Here is a 20,440-nt window from a genome sequence, read left to right as displayed (position 1 = left end):
CTCTGGGAGATGGGCCTCAAGGACACCCCCTTCCAGACTTACCAGCATTTAAACAAAAAGTACTCTTGGACACAAAGACAGGGAATAACACAGTATACACGACATACACACCTCGGGTGGGGATGTGGAACTTTTACATCCTTACAGTGTGTTTCACTGTGCGAGTACGCTGCTTCCCAGCCTCCGCCGTCCACAAACCACTGTCACCATCTCTGCCACACATCCCTCCTCTGCGCATTGTTTGAACATTTGCTTTCCATCGTCTTTTACTTCTCTTTAGCCCCCTCCAAAACAAGCATTCATACGCTGTGAAGTCATGGGCGTGTGTGCAGGTTACGCACGTTTTCCTAATACTCACTAGGAAACCTAACTTCAAAAGAGCTACATTCCCCACCTGGTGAACCAGCTCAGGGAACAACAGGTTCACAGGTCAAACCCTAAACACGCTGGCCGAGTCCATCAACTAGTTAACACAGCCCACGGCCAGTCACTATTCCCGCGTCCTGTATAAACCACGCACAGCAAGCAAGAGTTTATAAAACCCCCAAAGGTGCTGCATTCAAAACATGAGAGAAACTAATACGAGAATCAACCCAGGAAACGCCCGTTTCAGATTTACTGCTTTTATTTGGAACATTTCAAATAGCAGGAAAAGACGCTAAAATTACAAGATAACAAAACTAGATCCACCTCAAACTGCACTGTCATGAGCACGAGGTGTGTACTGAGATCAGATACCGCGTTTAAGCCGCCGCTGCCCAAGAAACACCCATGGGCAGTCTGGCGCAGCTGTCCACTCACGCTGTGCACGCTCTCCAGCTGCCTGGCCACAAGGGGCCTCCCTGATCTCCACCTTGTGGATGGGGCAGCTGCCGAAAGCTCTTCTTTGGGTTGAGCAAGTGCTCAGCACATCCTAGCACAGTAGGCACTTAGTGTCAATCTCAACACAGAAATGACAGAAGCCTGGCCGGTGTGGCTCAGTGGTTGAGCATCGACCTAGGATCCAGGAGATCGGGGTTCGATTCCGGTCAGGGCACAAGACTGGTTTTGGGCTCCATCCCTGGTAGGGGGTGTGCAGGAGGCAGCCAATCAATGACTCTCTCATCATTGATGTTTTTTTCTCTCTCTCCCTCTCTTCCCTTCCTCTCTCTGAAATCAATAGACATATTAAAAAAAAAAAAAAAAAGACAAGCATGTCACTTCACTTTTATTATGTGGGTAGTAAGTCTTTCAGCAACTAGAATTTGAAACTCCACGCAGAGGTCTGTCTGCTGAGCACCCAGAGTGCACCCGCACCCTGAGAGCAGAGCCCACCTGGGCAGAGGCCAGGCTCCCGGGGCACAGGCAAGGGAGGGACACGACACAGGGGACACGTGTACCTATCCACGAGCTCCTTCACCCCCTCCTTGTCGGGCACCAGAGTCTGGTCTTGGTCATCTGCCAGTGGGGTCCCTGCCTGGCGGTAAATGCAGCGGACCATGTAGCGCACTTCGGACCAGTAGTTCTGCAGCTGCTGCGGCTCCCGGTCCGTCTCTGCCGAGATCTCTCTGTGAGGCAGCACAAGGGCAAGGGTTCAGAACCAGTCAGCACAGTCCTCAGCATCACCATCCCTACTCCACCACGGCCCCTCCCGTCCACACACACTTCCTTCCCCATTCCATCCTGCTGTTCCTGCGGCTGGCTGGCACAGTCCCCAGGGTGCCCTTGGCCGTCCAGTCCCCAAGACCTTGTCTCTGGGAGACATCAGTCACCCTCCCACGACAGGGATCGGGAATGCTTACCAGCCCCCAGCCCACCTCTCTGACCTTGCTGCCCCTGTCCAAGCCCCAGCCCCCATTCAGTGGCCTCGCCCACTCTCCTGCACACCCACAAATACCTGCGCTCGCTGCAGGCCTCACAAGCACACGATGTGTCTGAGGGCAGCGGCTGGGTGCCCAGAGTCAGCCTCCCGCTGCCTGCCTCCGCTGGGGACCCGCCCAGAGGGCCGTGGAGAAGGAAGTCCTGGCCCTGCTTGGAAGAGAGAACAGCAGACTCATGTTCAAATGCTCATGTACAAGTTTCAGAAAAATGCCTTTTAGAAAACACATAAAACCAAGACACTGGAAATTTCTGAACCAATGTTACACAGGAAACTTTCTCTGACACCCAGGGCAGAGTTACGGGAGACTCCTAAAGGGAACTGTCATATGGACAGAACTGCACGGTTCCTCCTCTTATCACCCCTCAAGCCTGCCTGTCCAGTGGGGCCTGGGTGTCACTCCTTAGCTGGGTGTGCAGGTCACCTCAGTGATGGCATGCTCTCCTGTCCTGCCCACCCTGCCTCCGGTGTTCAGCAGACCATACCTGTCACTCTCCCCTGCTTCCAGCCCAGTCTAACCATGGCCACCTCTTGCCTGGGCTCCTGGGGTGACAGCTCTGCTGGCTCTTCCACCTTGACCCACTGTGATGTGAGACAGCATGGAGCTCCACACCAGGAAACTAACTAACTTCCTGCCTAGTCTTCAAGGTTCCCAGTACAGACTCCGCTCTAACTTACTGCACTCACCACCTTTGCCTGGAGTGCTAATCCATCCAATCTCTGAAGACAGAATCTTCTCTACCTACCATGCCTCAGCAAAACGATCAACACCTGCTCAGGGAGGTAGGCTGAGCCAGTCATGACCTTTTGCCTCTCCAAACCCACCCTTTCCAGGCCCTGCTCTGTGAGGAAGGGTTTGGCCCTGCAAACTCTGCTCCTTGACCAGTGGTGCCATGTCCGCCCTTTGTCAGCAGAGGGTGCTGGAGGGGCAGTATGGGGACAGGGTCTCCCTCCTGTTTCCCCAGCTTTTCTCAGCTTGGTCCTGGAGGGGGCCAAGGAGGACCCCAGCAAGCCCACCAGCCAGGCCTGCAGCTCCTAAGCAGCCTCTCTGCTGCCCAGGGTCCTAAATGCACCTTCTCCAAGGAGGGCGTATTCCCAGTGTGAACTGGAGCCCCCTCCCCATGCTCCAGAGTGGCTGCTCTTTAGTTCCTTTCACAGATCTGGTAGTTGACCTCCAATTGCTAGTTAATTCTTTATGTTCGAATGAATGGTATGGTGGCCATCTCCTGACATTGATCACCCCAGGTAATCTCCTATTATCACAAACTGCCAATTTTCCTGTTTTTTTACCTGCCTTCATCACTGGCTGATCAGTTCCGGTCAGTCTCAAGAGAGCAGGACACTTCCTGACCTGCTCCCCACGTGCACCAGCACCAACAGTGCTCCTGACACACAGGAAAGACTCAGAGCAGCAACCAAGAACCTGACAAGGGATGAGTTAAGGCCTGTTAAAACAGGGTGCAAGATGACTACACAGTAAATCCTTACACATGTCACCTTACAGTACTCAGCTCATATAGATTTAACTTTGGTTACTGCATTTTGTCCAAGTTCAAAGCAGTTTAAAAGAAAACAGCAAAATCCGCCACTCAACAATGTAAAACGCACAATGTCCAGCATCCAAGAACAGAACCAAGCAGCAGGAAAATAGGACATAACTAGGAGGGAAACTAATCAATAGAAATAGACCCCAAAATAACAGGCGTGATGCTAGGTAGACAAGGATCTGAAACTGGAGATTATAGATAAACGTGTTCAAGAAAATAGAGGGAAACACAAACACGAGTAGAGAAACTAAAGGTGTAAAAATAAGCACAGAGCTTCAACAGATGAAAAATGCCTTAAAGGATCAGGTGACTGCTTCTGGTCCTTCATCTTAGCCCAGGGGGCGGGAGCTCCTGGTTGATGCCACCGTCCAGTCAATCAACAAATATCTCCTGAGCGCCTCTCATGACAGAGACCCCACTCTAGATGCTAGGGACATGGTCACAAACAAGACACATCTTGGCCTCCTGGAGCAGATGTGCTGGTGGGTGAAAGAATGTTAGTTTCCTCACGCTGCTGTAACAAATTACCACAAAGTTAGTGGCTTAAATAAAATAACACAAGTGTATTGTCTTACAAAAAAAAAAAACCTTAAAAGAAAAAATAAACAAGATAGACTTAAGAGATTAAACACAGTAGAGTATCAGTAAACCTGAAGACAAGTAATAAACATAATCCAAAATGAAGCACAGCAAGAAACAAGACTAAAACGAAAATGAAAAAGCATTTGTAAGACAGAATTAAGATGTCTAACTCGCAGGTAACAGTGTTTCAGATAAAAAGGGGGGTATATGAAGCAGACAAAAACATCAGAAAGGATGCGGACACCACCATCAACCAATGTGACCTAACTAATATTCACAGTACACGCCTTCCAACAAGAGAATACAAATTTTTTCAAATGTACATGGAATTCAACCAAGACTAGTCAATAATTTTCAGAAATTAGATCATACAAAAGTAAATTCTCAGATTATAACAGAATTAAGTCAGAAGGTAGAAACTTCCAGTTATAATATGAATGAGTCCTGGGGATGTAACAGCACGGAGACTAAAGTTAACAATACTGTGCTATGTGTTTAAAAGCTGCTGAGAGAACAGATCTTAAAAGTTCTCATCACAAGAAAAAAAGACTGTAACTGTGTGGTAATGGATGCTGACTAGACTTACTGTTGTGATCATTCTGCAATATATACAAATATCAAGTCATTACGTTGTACACCTGAAATTAATATAATGTTGTATGTCAACTGTACATCAAGAAAAAAAAGGTATCTGGAAAACACTCCAAAATACTTGGAAGTTAAAAAACACTTCTGAATAATCCATGGGTCAAAGAATAAATCATAATAAGGGAAATTATAAAATATTTTGAGCACAATGAGACAACATGTCAAAACGTTGGGACTGCAACTATAGTAATGCTTACAAAGAACTTTATAAAATTAAACATGAGTCAGAAAAGAAGGTCTAAAGTCAATAATGTAAACTTCTACCTTAAGAAACCAAAAGAGTAACAAGTTAAGTGTAAAGACAAATAATAAACTTAAAAACAAATATATACATTTTTAAATGTATCTTTCTTGATTTCAGAGAGAGGAAAGGAGAGGGAGAGGGAGAGGGAGAGAGAGATAGAAACATCAATGATGAGTCATTGATCAGCTGCCTCCTGCACGCCCTCATCTGGGGATCGAGCCCGCAACCCGGACATGTGCCCTAACTGGGAATCGAACCCCGATCGCCTGGATCCTAGGTCAAGGCTCAACTGCTGAGCCAAGCCCAGCCAGGCATTAAAAGCAAATATTAATGAAATAGAAAATGTTAAATCAATTCAACCAAAATGTGGTTTTTGAAAAGATCAATAAAAATGATAAACCTCTAGCAAGGCTATCAGGGGAAAAAAGAGACAAAACTCAACGGAAATATCAGGAATGAAAGGAGCAGGGTTAGTGTACAATCACTACAGATCCCACAAATTAAATGAAAATAAAGAAAAATTTGAAAAACTTCATGCAAATACATTTGCCATAAAACTAATTCTCCCCCCGTTTTATTGAGATATAAATGACATACAGCACTGCGTAAGTTTAAGGGGTGCAGCCTAATGACATACATTGTGAAGCAATTATACAAACTTCTTTAAAGACAAGAATTAACAAAGCTCACTCATAAAGATCAAATAAACTGAACCCCTAGGTCAAAACCTTCCCAATAAGGCAACTCTGGGTCAAGACAGTTTCACTGGGAAATCCTACCAAACATTTAAGGTAGAAATAATACCAAAGCTACACAAACTCTTCCAAAAAATTGAAGAGGAGAGAATACTTTCTAGTTCATTCTATGAGGCAGGTATTACTCTGACACCAAAACCACACAAAGGTACCATGAGACAAGAAACCTACAGACTAATACCCCCTGTGAACGCAGATGGGATAATCCTGATGTTAGCAAATCCAACGGAGTGATTTATACATCACAACCAAGTCTGGATTATCCCAGGTATGCAAAGTTCTCTCAACATTTAAAAAAATCACCATAACTAATTTTCACAACAAAAAGCACAAAAAACCTCTATGATATATTAAAAGATGTAGAAAAAGTTTTACAAAATTAAATATCCATTCATGATAAGACTCAGCAAACTGAAAATAGAAGTACACTTCTTCAACCTGATGTGCAAAATCCTACAGCTAACATCTTACTTAACAGTAAAAGACTAAATGCTTTCCTCCTAAGACTGGGAACAGGGAAGAATGTCTGCTCACACCACTCCTATTCAACATCATACTGGGGGTCCTAACAAACGTAATAAGGCAAGAAAAAGTAAAAGACATACAGACTGGAAGAAACACATTACTTATTTACTTATTTACTTTTAAATATGTCTTTATTGATTTCAGAGCAAGGAAGGGAGAGCGGGAGAGAGAAAAACATCGCTGATGAGAGTCTTTGATTGGCTGCCTCCTGCACGCCTCCCGCTGGGGATAGAGCCGAAACCCAGGCATGTGCCCTGACCAAGAACTGAACCTCAATTTCCTGGATCCTAAGTCGATGCTCAACTGCTGAGCCACACCGGCCAGGCAAGAAACACATTATTTATAGATGACGTGATTACCTATGTAGAAAACCCTAAGGAATCTACCAAAAGACCACTAGAAATGGGATTTCACAGGATACAAGTTCAATATAAAAAAAAAAAAAAAAACAGTTGCATTTCTATATACTAGGAATAAACAATTGGATATTAAAAAAGTTTAGAAGCACCATTTAAAATAGCAAGAAAAATATGAAATACTTTGGACATTTTTCAGTATACTATGTGCAAACCTGCAGTTTGAAGACTACAAAACTATTCTAAGAATAAATTTGAAAGACCTAAATTACTGGAGCTTCATACCACACTCATGGATTAAAAGATTCAATATTAAGAGCCAATTCTCCCCAAACTGATCTATAATTTAACAGAACACCAGTTAAAATCTCAGCAGGTCTTTCTGTAGAAACTAGCAAGATGTTTCTGAACTTTTTATGGGAATGCAAAGGACCCGAATATAGCCAAACACCTGAAAAAATAACAAAGCTGGACGACCCCTACTACCTAATGTAATGACTTAATATAAAAGGCGTCAAGATAGCATGGTCCTGGCAAAGGAGGGTATGTATGCAAAGTGGAACACAGAGTCCAAAAGCAGAGTTTTGATAAAGATGCCAAGGTAATTCAAAGAGGAAAAACACTATTTTCAACAAACAGTTCTGGAACAACCGGGCATCCACATACAAAAGGATGAACTGCAACTCTTACTTTACAAAAGACACAAAAGTTCACTCAAAATGGGTCACAGATCAAATGTATAAGCTCAAACCATAAAACATCTAGAAAAAAACACAGAGCAAAAGATCTTTGTTTCTTCCATAGAACACAAAAAGCCCAAATCATTTCAAAGTTGATAAATTGGATTTGTCCAAAATGTAAAACTTTTGCTCTTCAAAAAACAGTGTTATATAATGAAAAGGCAAGCCACACACTGGGAGAAAATATCTGAGAAACATATCTGATAAAAGGCCCGTATTCAGAATATATAAAACTCTCTCACAAGTCAGTAAGACAATCAATCCAATTAAAAATAGGTAGAAGGTGTGAACAGCCACTTCACCAATGAGACACAATAAGCACCTAAAAAGATGCTCAACAAGTCATTAAGAAAATGCAAATTACAGCCATGTGGGATAACATGATGAGCCACTAGCACGGCTATAATTAAGGACCGTCAACACCCGGCCTTGGGGAAGATGGCTGGGAAACAGTACAGGCACTGTGAAAAACAGCACGATGGTTCCTTATGACATCAGTCATGCACTTAGCCTAATGACCCTGAATTCCACTCCTAGGTATTTGTCAAAGAAAAATGAACTATGTCCACACAAAGACTTGTACTGAAATGTTATTAGGAGCTTTACTCAACAGCCAAAACCAGCAAACACAAATGTCCCTCTACTGCTGATGGAGAAACAAATTGTGGTTCATCCATACAATGGAATACTACTCAGAAATAAAAGGGAATTAGCCCAGCCAGGCGTGGCTCAGTGGTTGAGCATCGACCTAGGATCCAGGATATCGGGATTTGATTCTGGGTCAGGGTACATGCCCGGGTTGCAGGCTGCAGCCGATCAATGACTCTCTCATCATTGATGTTTCTATCTCTCTCTCTCCTTCTCCCTTCCTCTCTCTGAAATCAATAAAGATATATTTAAAAATAATAATAAATTAAAAAGAAAAAAAAAAAGGGAATTAACTGCTGGCACATGCAGTAGAGTAAGTAACATGGATGAATCTCAAAAGCATATGTTAAGTGAAAAAAGCCGAAGACCACCATTCCAATGATCTTTCTGTCCTCTCATTCTGACAATTCTGGGCAGTAGTGACAAATTATGTCAGCAGCCACCTTTATGAAGTTCATTATAAAGGGACTGTATGTTTGTATTATGAACAAAGATCCAATAGAGCAAACATTCAACGTAAGGAGGAATATCAGCAGAGTCTTCAATGGATGGTTTAAACTGGGACCATATGCCTTGTATATAGTAACTATTAAAGAAACTGGCTCCTTAGTGTAAATGCAGGACTTACATTTCGACCATATGCCTGAGAACACAGACACAATTGCTAAGGTGCACAACCAAGAAGAGCCTTTAAAACAGTTAACCTTGAAAACACAAAAACTGAATATTAACTTGCCCAACAGTCATTTTTGTGGCTGGATGCTGCAGTGCTACACAGACCTCTTTAAAGAAAATACAATTCTGCCTAGCTGGCATGGCTCAGCAGTTGAGCACTGACCTATGATCTAGGAAATCGGGATTCGATTCCCAATCAGGGCACATGCCCGGGTTGCGGGCTCGGTCCCCAGTAGGGGACGTGCAGGAGGCAGCTGACAATGACTCTCTCATCGATGTTTCTATCTCTCTCTCCCCCTCTCTGAAATCGATAATATATTAAAAAAAAATTCTCCAAAAGTGCCATCTCCCACCCCCAACCAGCCAAACTTACTACTTAAACATATACAAACATAAAATGTAATATAACTTGTGTTTTTTAAGCCCTTGTATAAGTATAAAAACTCAAGTTGGTCTACAACTTACAAAAAACCCTGAAAATTATTAAAATTCAAATATACATTATTTTAAATAGAAAGGTAAATGATAAGCTGGCTACTAAGTAGCAGGCTCTTCTGAGTCAGGCCCACAGCCTGGAAGGTCTCTGCAAAATGTCTCAACCAGCCCACCTCTTTGCCTGTCTGAATTTCTCCTGCACAGAGCAGGCCAGGCCTTCGATGGTTCTTTGCTTGGCCTCAGCATAGAATGTAAGTACTGAGACAATCTCTGCTCCTTTCTCAGGAGCCCTGACAAGAAGCACCCAGGCCCCCAGGCCTCCACATCACAGAAGTCAGGGCCAAAGCCCTTCAATACACAGCACCTCTGGTGATCACACTATCAAAATGCAAAGTGTTTTAACTGTCCAAGAATTCAAAGACCATGAAAATACATCCACAGCCCCCAAGGTGTGAACTCTACTGTGCATACTATACACATTTTGAAATCCTGAAACACTGCCTTTGCATATTAATCAAAGGTAGCTTGTTCCTTCACTCAGAAACCATTCCCATGTGACTGCTCTATGCCAGGCCTGGGTGAGGCAGGAGGCAGGCAAAGCAGCTACAGCAGAAACTCAGGGAGGGTGCCACCAACTCAAGAGGGACCACGGTGCATACCAGTGGGAGAGGTGAGCCAACTGCATTCAGACACCCTGGAGGCAACGTCCTCCTCTGGCCTGTACAGCCAGTGGCCTGTTCTCACCAACCCTCTGCGAGTTGCTCTCCTAATCCGACACTGGGATACAGCTGAGGGGGACATCCTCGTCAATGGACAGGCTAGGGCCATCGCACAGTGACGTTTCTACCTCTGACAGGGACTTCAGGCTGGCCAGCAACCCAGACACTCTGCCAGTTCACTTCTAATTTCTCATGGAGACCACCTGGAACCTTATCCAGTCCCCGAGAAATCCACTCTCCCCCTCAAAGTCAGTTTCAGCAAAGTCTACACTCCCCCCACCTTACCTGCATCCTGTGCAGCCTTGCCTGCAAATCCTGTCTCAACAGAAGGAAGATTCTTCTAGAAAGAGACCCTGGCTCCCCCATCTCAGTGGGACCTATGAGCACCACCACTTGTCAACCTTTCTCCTTCTCACCCCCACACAATTTCAAACTCTGCCTTCCCAATGCCAAGTGTGAGCTGAAATAAGGGCAACTGAAACTCAAACACTGATTGTGGGGATATAAATGGAACACTCACTTGGGAAACTGGTATTCTCTTATAAGTGCAAGTATTTCATTTACCTATAACCCAGCAACTCCACAAACACTCTGCAATGAGTAATTTTATGTTCAACCAGACTGGGCCAAGGAAGGTCCAGGTAGCTGGTAGAACATTATTTTCGGGTGTGCCCAAGGTGTCTCTGGAATAGGTTAGCATTTGAATGGGAAGACTGAGTGAAAAGCCTCCCTTCCCCAGGAGGAGGCCTCCAGAGCTCTGCTTAGGGCTAAACAAACAAAAGATGGAGGAGGGCGCGCACCACCCTCCTACTTGAATGGAGACCTCCATCTTCTGCCCACAAGCACCAGCACTTTCACCCCAGACCCAGCTGACTCCACTGGCCCCTCGATTCTCAGGCCTCTGGAATCACTGAGCTCTACCACCAGCTTCCCCAGGCCTCCAGTTTGCAGAGGGCAGGCAGGCCATGGGACTTCTTGGCCTCCATAATCACTGAGCCAATCCCTATAGTAAATCTCTTCTCTCTACCTATATCCTTACCTCCTATTGGTTCTGTTTCTCTGGAGAATCCTGACCAATACACACCCTAACACAGCCCTTACAAATGAATGCCAGGAGATGGGTATAAATGCCACTAACAGCATTAAAAAAAATTTTTTTGATTGATTTGAGAGAGAGAGAGAGAGAGAGAGAGAGAGAAATATCCATTAGTTGCCTCCCACATGCACGCTGACTGGGGATCGAACTCACACTCCAGGTATGTGCCCTAACCAGGAATCGAACCTGCCACCTCTGGTACATGGGATGACGCTCCACCCAACTGAGCTACACGTGCCAAGGCACAATTTTTTTATAACTGCAAAAAATGAAAAACGACTCTATATCTTTCAACAAAATTACTGAATAAGTAATAGTATAACGTATTGAACTCTGTGTAAATTAAGTTCACGGAAATGACTAAAACCCAAATAGCATGAAGAATCTTCTCAACAAAGAAAAGCAAGACACAAAAGACAACACAGCACACACCATTTTCATGAAGATCAAAGACAAAATGAAATGATTAATTATTCAGAGATACACATATAGGCAATAAAATTTTTTTAAGTTTTTTTTGTTGTTGTTGTTTTTTAAGGGGGGCATGAACTGCTTCTCGGCCGTTAGGCTAAGAACAGGTGTAAAGAGGGAAATGGACCCGGCCAGGCATGGCTCAGCAGTTCAGTGTCAACCCAGGATCCAGGAGATCGGGGTTCTATTCTTGGTCAGGGCACATGCCCGGGTTGCGGGCTGCAGCCAATCAATGACTCTCTCGTCATTGAGGTTTCTGTCTCTCTCTCTCTCTCTCCCTTCCTCTCTCTGAAATCAATAAAGATATATTTAAAATTAAAAAAAAAAAGAGGGGAATGGTAAATACAGAATTCAAGGACAGTGGCTGCCTGGGGCAGGGAGGGGTGCACAGTATCAGGAACGGCCTAGTGCTCATTTTATTACCCTTCATAACATGTATGTCACACACACATTCACATACATCTGTACCTCAAACATTACACAGCACAAAACAGCCTTTCCCCAATGACCAGCTCCTCCCTCCGGTGTTTAAAAACCCACGTCCCTTCTCCAGCTTCACTTCTCTTCCAGGTCTGTCCGCTCCTCCCCTCACTGCCAGGCATCTTAAAAACCAGCACCTTCAGTGGACTTTCTCAGCTTCCTCGCCACTAAGTTACTCTTCGTGGTTCAGTCTGGCTTCTGCTCACACTCTCCACCAACACGCATCTAGCAAATGTCAGGTACACTCTCTTTGTGGCCATGTTCAGCACTTCCTACCTTTCTGGGTTAACTTTTTGAAATGTCTGTTAACCCAGAGGACTGCTAGAGGCCAGGCCTCCATGGACTCTCACCTTCTCTGTGTCTTGTGGCATGTGCTCTGACCCACCCCTCCAGGCTGCTTCTCAGGGGGGTTATGCAGCTGATGACTTGAGGCAGAGCAGCCTTGCTGACTTCCCAGTGAGTGGCAGGGTTCCTGAGCTGTGACAGACTCACCATGACCTCAGCACCTGTGGAGGGCCTCTGCCTCACTGACCTGGGATTTGGGGAGGTGGGAGCGAGGAAAACGGACATGCTCCTGCTCATGATGCCTGCTGGACTACAAGTCATGAAGTCCTTGGTCTCTGACCCAGCAGTCTTGGATCTTCTGCCAGCACCCAAGAAATAGTAACAAGCTACCTTATTACCTTCAAGTAAAAAACCCAATCCCAGACCCATGACTACTGACACCATCACTACCTTGGCTCAGTTCTGACTATCACACTCCTGTTTTGTCTGCTGCTCACTCACCTCCGCCTTAATGCCAGGTGCTGTCTAGAACGACCCCCCAGTATTCCACGAGTCACTCTCCTCTCGTTTGGCGTTGTGCCAGTGACCAAGGCTGAGAAGGCGGAGTACAGGTCACCTGTATGGAGACTTTTAATGGTGGCTGCACGACCACCGGCCACACACAGGGCATCTGAGACAGAAAGGCTGTAGCTTCAAAGTGGGACCCTTGAAAAACGTTTGGGTCCACTTGAGACCAGTGAGGTCAAATCATGCATGACTCCTACCAAATCAACAACTTAAAAGGAAGTCGATTCCATATAAAGTTAGAGGAGGAAAAATGCAAAATATCACTTAGAACAGTATAAGTAAAAGTCACATACCTATGGGTAAATGTTTTTTGGGAAAAGATGCAATGTCATAACAGAGAAAAACAGGAAACACGTACAGATGGGAAAACCCCACACTCATGGGTGAGAAGACTCAACAGTAGAGGAAGTGAACTCTCTTCTGACGTGCAGTCAGTGCAACCCCAGCCCACTCTCGACACGGTCTGCGTGTGTGTGGGACTTGATAAGTAATTTTTGATTATACAGAAATGCAAAGAACCAAGACCGAGGAAGCCATGCTGAAGAGCAGAGCATTAAGAGGGTGCCCTTTCTGAAGGTGAGATTTACTGCAAACCTCCAGGAACTGAGTCAACAAGCTGGGGGGCAAGGACAAACCAACCAACGCAACAGGGCAGAGCAGGGTGACACCCGCGCACATCGGACACCTGGCTTACAACAAAGTGGTGCTGAGGACACCAGGCAACGGCCACTTCATAAATGCCACTAGGGAACTGGGTCTCCACATGGAAACGCATTAGACTTGACCTTAACTCCACAGCATATAAAATTTTATTTCGATTCCAGGCAGGTTGTAGGCCTAAATATGGATGGCAAAACAATGTAAGCACAAAACAGTGCTGTTCAGTAGCCCCATGTCACATGTAGCTACTGCGTATTTGAAATGTAAGCAGGATTTTGAATATTTAGTATGAAAAAATAGAAAATATCTCATTAATATTTTTTATATTGAGTACTAGCTGAAATGAGCTTGGATATATTGAGGTAAATACAGTATCACCTGTTTCTTTTTAGTTTTTGATATGTGGCTACTAAAAAATTTTAAATGACCTATGTGGCTTGCATTTGTCATTCACATATTTCTTTGGACTGTGTTAACAAGAAAATACATACCAAAAATACATTTATGATTTCATACAGGGAAAAACACTAATAAACAGAACTAAAGAAGGCAGTAACTACTAAAAAATAATGTGAGAAGTTTGGCTGAATTAAAGATGAACTAGTCGTCATCAGAAGACACTACAAACATAGGGAGAGGGAAGCAAAACAGGCGGGAGATGTCTGCAATGCATGCAGCCGAACCAGGACCTCACACTAAACACATATAAAGGAATCCTACAGGTAAGAAAAGACAAATGACCCAACAGAATAGTGGATCCAATAGCGTGGCCCCTGGGAGTCCCGACCACCTTTTCAGCAGGTCCACTAGTAAAAACCATTTCCATATTAATACCAAGATGTTACTGGCCTTTCCCACTGTGCTGACATTTGTTGTGATGGTGCAAAAGCAATGGTGGGTGAAACTGCAGGCTTCTCAGCAGGAATCGAGGCTGTGCGGCCAGATGCATAATGGCCACTGCATTCACCACCACTACCATGCATCCGATTTTAAAAGACCAGTTCTGACTAGTAGGTGTTGCTCAGTGGTTGAGCATCAGCCTAGGAACAAGGAGGTCATGGTTCAATTCCTGGTCACGGCACATGCCCGGGTTTGGGGCTCAATCCCCAGTAGGGGGCGTGCAGGAGGCAGCCAATCAATGACTCTCATCATTGATGTTCCTCTCTCTCTCTCCCTCTCCCTTCGTCTCTCTGTAAAAATCAATAAAAACATATTTTAAAAAAGTACAAAGACCAGTTCCACTTAAGAATGTTCCTTGTGCAGTAAAATCATTCATTGTGTTCAATCTCAGCCCTTAAGCCCACAACTTTCAAAAAGTCTCTCTGACAAAACAGGAAGTGCACATAAAGCGTTTCTGCAGTGTCCCTGAGAAAAGCACCGAGCGCCTAGCGCTGAATGAGCCACGATGTTCACAAAACGTAACTCGAGGGGAAGAATGCCTGACAGACCAAACGAGGTAATTCAGACGTGGACACTTGCCACACATTTTCTCAAAAATGAATGAAATGAGTCTGTCACTTCAAGGAAAACAGCTGCCACTATCTGTGGCTAATCATTAAATCTGAGCTTTCAAGCAATTAGAAGTTTGGCAAACCTGTACCCATCACTGTGGCTCAAAAGCTTCTCCACATTTAAGACTTTTCTGATGAGGCTGGTGGTGGTGATAACAAATAGGACTTTTCAATACTGTACTGAGCAAAGAGAGGTGTTAGCACAAGCTGGATCTGCCTAATCCAGTAAACCATTATTTTACAAATGACCAACATGTAATGTTACAAAATTATACCAGCAAGAGATTCATCCAGAGTGCAAGAGAGAGCCCGGCCGGGCGTGGCTCAGCGGTTGAGCACTGACCTAGGATCCAGAGTGCAGGAGAGAACATGGATTTTAATTTAATGGCAGAGGAAAAATTCACTGATATTGTTGGACTCTACACTGTAAGTAACCATCAAAAAATTATTTCTTGTCATGGTTTGGTTAAGAAGAAAATCCAGTTATCTAAAAAAGCTATTACCTCAGCTGGGCATGGCTCAGCAGCTGAGAATCGACCTAGGATCCGGGAGATCGTGGTTCGATTCCTGGTCAGGGCACATGCCCGGGTTGTGGGCTCAATTCCCAGTCAGGAGCGTGCAGGAGGCAGCCGATCAATGATGACTCTTTCATCATAGATGTTTCTATCTCTTTCTCCCTCTCCCTTCCTCTCTCTAAAATCAATAAAGATATTTTAAAAATAAAAAATAAATTTAAAAAGCTATTAAAATATTTTCTTTATATACTTCAGTCAAAACGACCTATCACAACAGACTGAGAATCTAGCATCTTCTATTATACAAACATTAAAAAGATTTTCAAAACAATGCTACTCTACTCATTATTTTTTAAAAATATGTTTTTACTGATTTCACAGAGAGAGGAAGGGGAAGAGAGAGAGAAACAATGATGTGAGAAACACTGATCGGCTGCCTCCCAAACGCCCCCCACCAGGGATGGAGCCCATAACCTGGGCATGTGCCCTGACCGGGAATCGAACTTGCATTTTTGGTGCATGGGACGACACTCAACCGAGTGAGCCACACTGGCCAGGTCCCTCACTAAATTATTGTTTTAGAAAACAGTCTTCATTGAAAAATATGCTACTGATCTTAACTTGTAGTCCGTTAATGCTATAAATCCCATGACTCTGTAACTTCTACTCTACGTGTATCCACAACAACGTGGGAGTGTGAGCTCCAGGTGCATGTTCATACAGCAAAGCCTGGAAACCACACCAACGCAGTGCATTCAAAAAGGTGACAACGAAGAAGCATCTGTGAATCTTAAACATAGTGCTGAACAAAATACGTGAGACACAAAATAACACTACCGTACTGATATCTGTATAAAGTTCAGAGGGGCGGGCCAAGGACAGCGTGTGGGATGGAGTGCAGGCGCTGTAGCTAACCACGAGCGGAGAGAGGGAGCTCTGTGAGAGGTGACAGGCCTGCCAGGGCACAGAGGGGGATGACGAGGCTGGGGGCGATGCTGGACTCGGGACCTGCGTTGTAGATAACTAAACCCACACCGGCCGGCAATCCCAGTGAGCAGGTCAATTTCACTATTAACAAGCAGGCTGCAAAACAAGACCAAGTTAAGCCTGCCCCTCCGTGGACAGCACAAGACCCACCACCTAATACAGGCCACACCCAGGGACTGAAAACGAGGGATATGAGAAGGAGAGGGAGGGAGTTTGAGCATCTACACAAATAGCAAACACTCTTTAGGACTAAGGGCCCCCCAGGTGGTTTCAGTGCCAGAAAAGGAATGATCACCAAGGTTTAGTCATTTTACCCTATATTCACCCGCACATCCTTGAACATGTAAATCAAAATGGAAATATCTAGAAAGAAGGACAAATATACATGCACAGGAGGAGGTTTTAACTAATTTTACTTAAAAATTGACAGATTTAAGCACACAAAGGATCAATAAAAACGCGGAAGGATTTACAAGCAAATTAACAAGGGAGGGCACAGAGTTCTTGACCTAAACCCTGAGAGGACATTTTCACACAGGACGTTTAGAAAAACTTAACCACATATTAGTGTAACTGACCACAGACCACAACCTCTAACTCTAACAGCATTCAAGTAAAAGTCAATACAGTTAAAGGTAATCCAAGAGACATATATTTGGATATTTGTGAATACTTCTAGATAATTGATGGCTCAAAACAGATATACTGAAAACTGGATAATACTTAAAAGTGAGCCAACACAAACTAACATTTCAAAATCTAGAACAGCAATTAGAGGTTTTCCAGCACATACCAGAGAAGAATAAAAACTGATGGGTAAGAAAGAACTCAACTCGGGAAGGCAGAAGAGGAACCCAGGGAAAGGAGAAACCACTATATGTGTGGCCACAGTCAGCAGGATCGAGTGGGATGAAGGTCCAGTGGCTCCTTGCAGGCCTCCTGGTGTCTGTACAGGAGAAGGACTCTCTCCCTCCTCCCCAGGAGGCAGGCTGAGCAAGGCTCAGGTTCCCACAGGTCTCCAGGTGATGAGCACAGGCATGCAACTCCCCAAAGCAGATGGCACCCAAGCTCAGGCTCCCAGACACCTGTCAGCAGCCCTTGGAAGAGGCCCAGAAACTGGAGAGCAGCCCCACTGACAAGCGGCCCCTCTTGTGGCATGTGAGCCCCTCTCCCAGAACAAGGGGCTAGGTGAACCACAGGTCTCGTTTACTGATAGGTGCCTGCCACTACCACCTGCACACAGAGTAGAGCTGAACATCTCCAGGGGAAGAGACAAGAGTCTGGCGACCATGATGCCTCTGGGAAGATGAGGAGGATGGCGAGGAGACAGGTGAGAGGGACAGCGACTCACTGTGCTCATGGGCACCTACCTGTCAACGTTTACTGTGTGTCCCACAGCATTCACTAATCAAATATATACCACACACCCATAAAACTGAAGTAACTCATGAAACAGACAAAGTGAAAGGAGAGAGTTCTTCTTTGAAGACAAAATTGACAGACTTCCAGCAAGACTGGTTAGAAAAAGGGAAAAGGCAGAAATATGAGTAATTCAAAGAGTTGCACTGCATCTTCAGATATGGTAAGACTTAAAGAGACCGTCTGCAGGCAGCTACATACCAATAACTCTGACAGTTTCGAAAAATATAATTCAGGAGGCAATGGTGACAGCAGGGAGGGAGGGCTGGTCAAGGGCGGGTTATTTAAAAAGTGGACAATCCTAGAGCACCTGCATGACCCAGGACAGAGGAAAAGATCTGTGATGCAGAAGAGGAAAGAAATAACCAAGCACAAAGCCGGGGGGGCGGGGGGGGGGGCAGGGGATGGAAGGGGATGGGTACCTAGAAGCCCCAATGAGAAGGGCCTCTCTCAGCCAGAGAGATAAGGGGTGAGCAAGCGCCTGGGGTCAGCTTCAAACTTGGCCCTGAGGTGGGAGGTCAGTAGCCGAGCTGAGCAGGGTAGAGAGGGTGTGGGGCATTGGGAAGAGAGAGAGGTTCACGTCCTCTTGCCATGTGATAACTCAGCCAGAGCTGAGTCCAAATCTGGAAGCTAACCCAGGTCCATCAACAGTGAATGAGACAACAGACCGGGCACAGCTCTACCATTTGTTCAGCATACACAGCACCACGCAAAGTCACAAGAGTCTGTGACACCTGGAAAAAGAAAGGCCGTGGGGACAGAACCAGGTCGGTGGTTACAGGGGCTGGGGGTGTGAGGGGAGGGTGCTGCCAACAAAAATGAACAGGGAGCTTGTGCAGTAGTGGTGGTTACACATCTGTGTAAGTCTGTCAAACTCACTGAACTATATTCACTTTAAAAGGGTGAATTTTACCACATGTAAATTACATCTTAAAAAAAATACAACAAAAAACCAGGCCAGCAATTTTAACCAGCTTGAACAAAGAGGCCAACTTTACAAAAGTAACACTCTAAGTCTACAAACACAGGCCAGCGTGATGCCTCCCTCTGTGGTCCCAGGTCACTTTTGGACAAGGAGAGAAAGCCTCATAAGATAATCCATTGTCCAGGACAAGCTGGGAGTTTGGAGGCGAGACTCCGTGTGGCAAGACTAATGATGAGCCCTAGCCAGTGTGGCTCAGTGGTTAGTGTCGACCAGCAGAATGAAGGGTCGCGGGTTCGATTCTGGCCAAGGGTACATACCTTGGTTGCAGGCATCATCCCCAGCACCAGTCGAGGTGTTTGTGGGAGGCAACCCATTATTGTGTCTCTCTCACACCATTGTTTCTCTCTTCCCCCTCCCCCTTCCACTCTCTGAAAAAGCAATGGAAAAAATATCCTCAGGTGAGGGTTAAAAAAAAAAAAAAAGACTAATGACGAAAGGTCATAGGTACTTCCACCTGCCTCCCAAACCAGGAGGAACAGCAGCAACCCTTCCCCAAAGGCACAGTCAGGCTGAAACAGGAGCAGGATGGGCAGAGGAAGAGAGGGCAGCGAAGCTGGAGCGCAGCACACATTGAGCTGGGGGGCTGGAGAATGCCGGGCAGTGACCAGGAACAAATGAGCATCAGTGGTACTGAACAGCCTTCCGTTAACAAGGGGAAGACCAAACACCTGAAGCACACAGAGAAAGGAAACAAAGTAAAATGATAAACACACAAAGACCTGAGGGTGAGACACTCAACACTGCCTGCCCACCTTCTTACTCCCCAGGGAGATCCCAGGGTCTGCTGCCTCCTTTGTTCATTCATTTATGTATTCATTAATCCGAATACTTTGGGTACTTAAAATATGCCAGGCTCCGCACTGTTCTTGGTAAGGAAATGCTACACAAAAACAGCTGTCCTCAGGGGGTATACATTCCAGTGAAGAAGAAACACAACAGAGAGATTCAGCAGCACTTAGAAAGGTGCTGGGGGACAGAGCAGGGAAAGGGGCCTGTGGGAGGCAGGTGGGTGAGAATCCTTTTTTTTAAACATGTTTTTTAAATTGATTTCAGAGAGAGGAAGGGAGAGGGAGAGAAAGAGAAAAACATCAATGATGAGAGTAACTGATCGGCTGCCTCCTGCACGCCCCCAAGTGGGGATGGAGCCCACAACCTGGGCATGTGCCCTGTCTGGGAATCGAACCACGATCTCCTGGATCCTTGGTTGAAACTCAACCGCTGAGCAACGCCTCCCACGCCATTTATTTCCTTTTTTCTCTCTTCCCTTCTTCCTTGCACGAGAACAAGTGTGTTTGGACTGTGGGCTTCAGTCCTAAATCCCTGGGTTAAAAGTTCGGTTCTATCCACAGCACTCAATCTCTCGAGGCTCAGTGTCCTCAGCTGTAAAATGGGCATAATCTCAGTGCCAAATTCATAGGGCTGTCGTTAGGAATCAACAACACAATAACATACCATGCTTAGGCCATTGTCAGCCATGCCATTTCTATTTTGAGGTTTAGCTATTAAAGCACTACTACAGAAACTGCCATGTGAGTTGGGGGCGCTGCCTTCAAGGAAACCCCAAAACAGAAGTCGCTGGCTCAGTGTCAGGCAGCAAGGAGACAGATAAGACCCAGAAAGGCCAAGATGACTCACTGTGCAGCAGCAAAACACTCTCCAAACTGTCCTGGGACCAATGCAGAAAGCAGTCCCAGGTGAGAAAACGGGGGTTACAAGGACAGCTGCTTCTGAG

The 20,440-nt window shown here is 45.3% G+C and overlaps 1 protein-coding gene across 2 annotated transcripts in view; it reads right to left on the bottom strand.

Annotated features, from left to right (window-relative positions):
• FAM193A (family with sequence similarity 193 member A) overlaps nucleotides 1–20,440 on the bottom strand; it is a 111,471-nt gene that overhangs the window by 57,861 nt on the left and 33,170 nt on the right. For both annotated transcript variants that reach the window (XM_081129342.1, XM_081129343.1), the window contains exons 3-4: nucleotides 1,877–2,007; nucleotides 1,380–1,547 (exon numbers count right to left, since the gene is read on the bottom strand). In XM_081129342.1, the coding sequence (XP_080985468.1) occupies nucleotides 1,380–1,547; nucleotides 1,877–2,007 (299 nt within the window). The remainder of the gene's footprint in view (nucleotides 1–1,379; nucleotides 1,548–1,876; nucleotides 2,008–20,440) is intronic.

Source organism: Miniopterus schreibersii (assembly GCF_964146895.1).
Source record: "Miniopterus schreibersii genome assembly, chromosome: 1".
NCBI lineage: Eukaryota > Metazoa > Chordata > Mammalia > Chiroptera > Miniopteridae > Miniopterus > Miniopterus schreibersii.
Note: the sequence above shows the minus strand (reverse complement) of the source record. Positions and strands in the feature narration are given on the sequence as shown.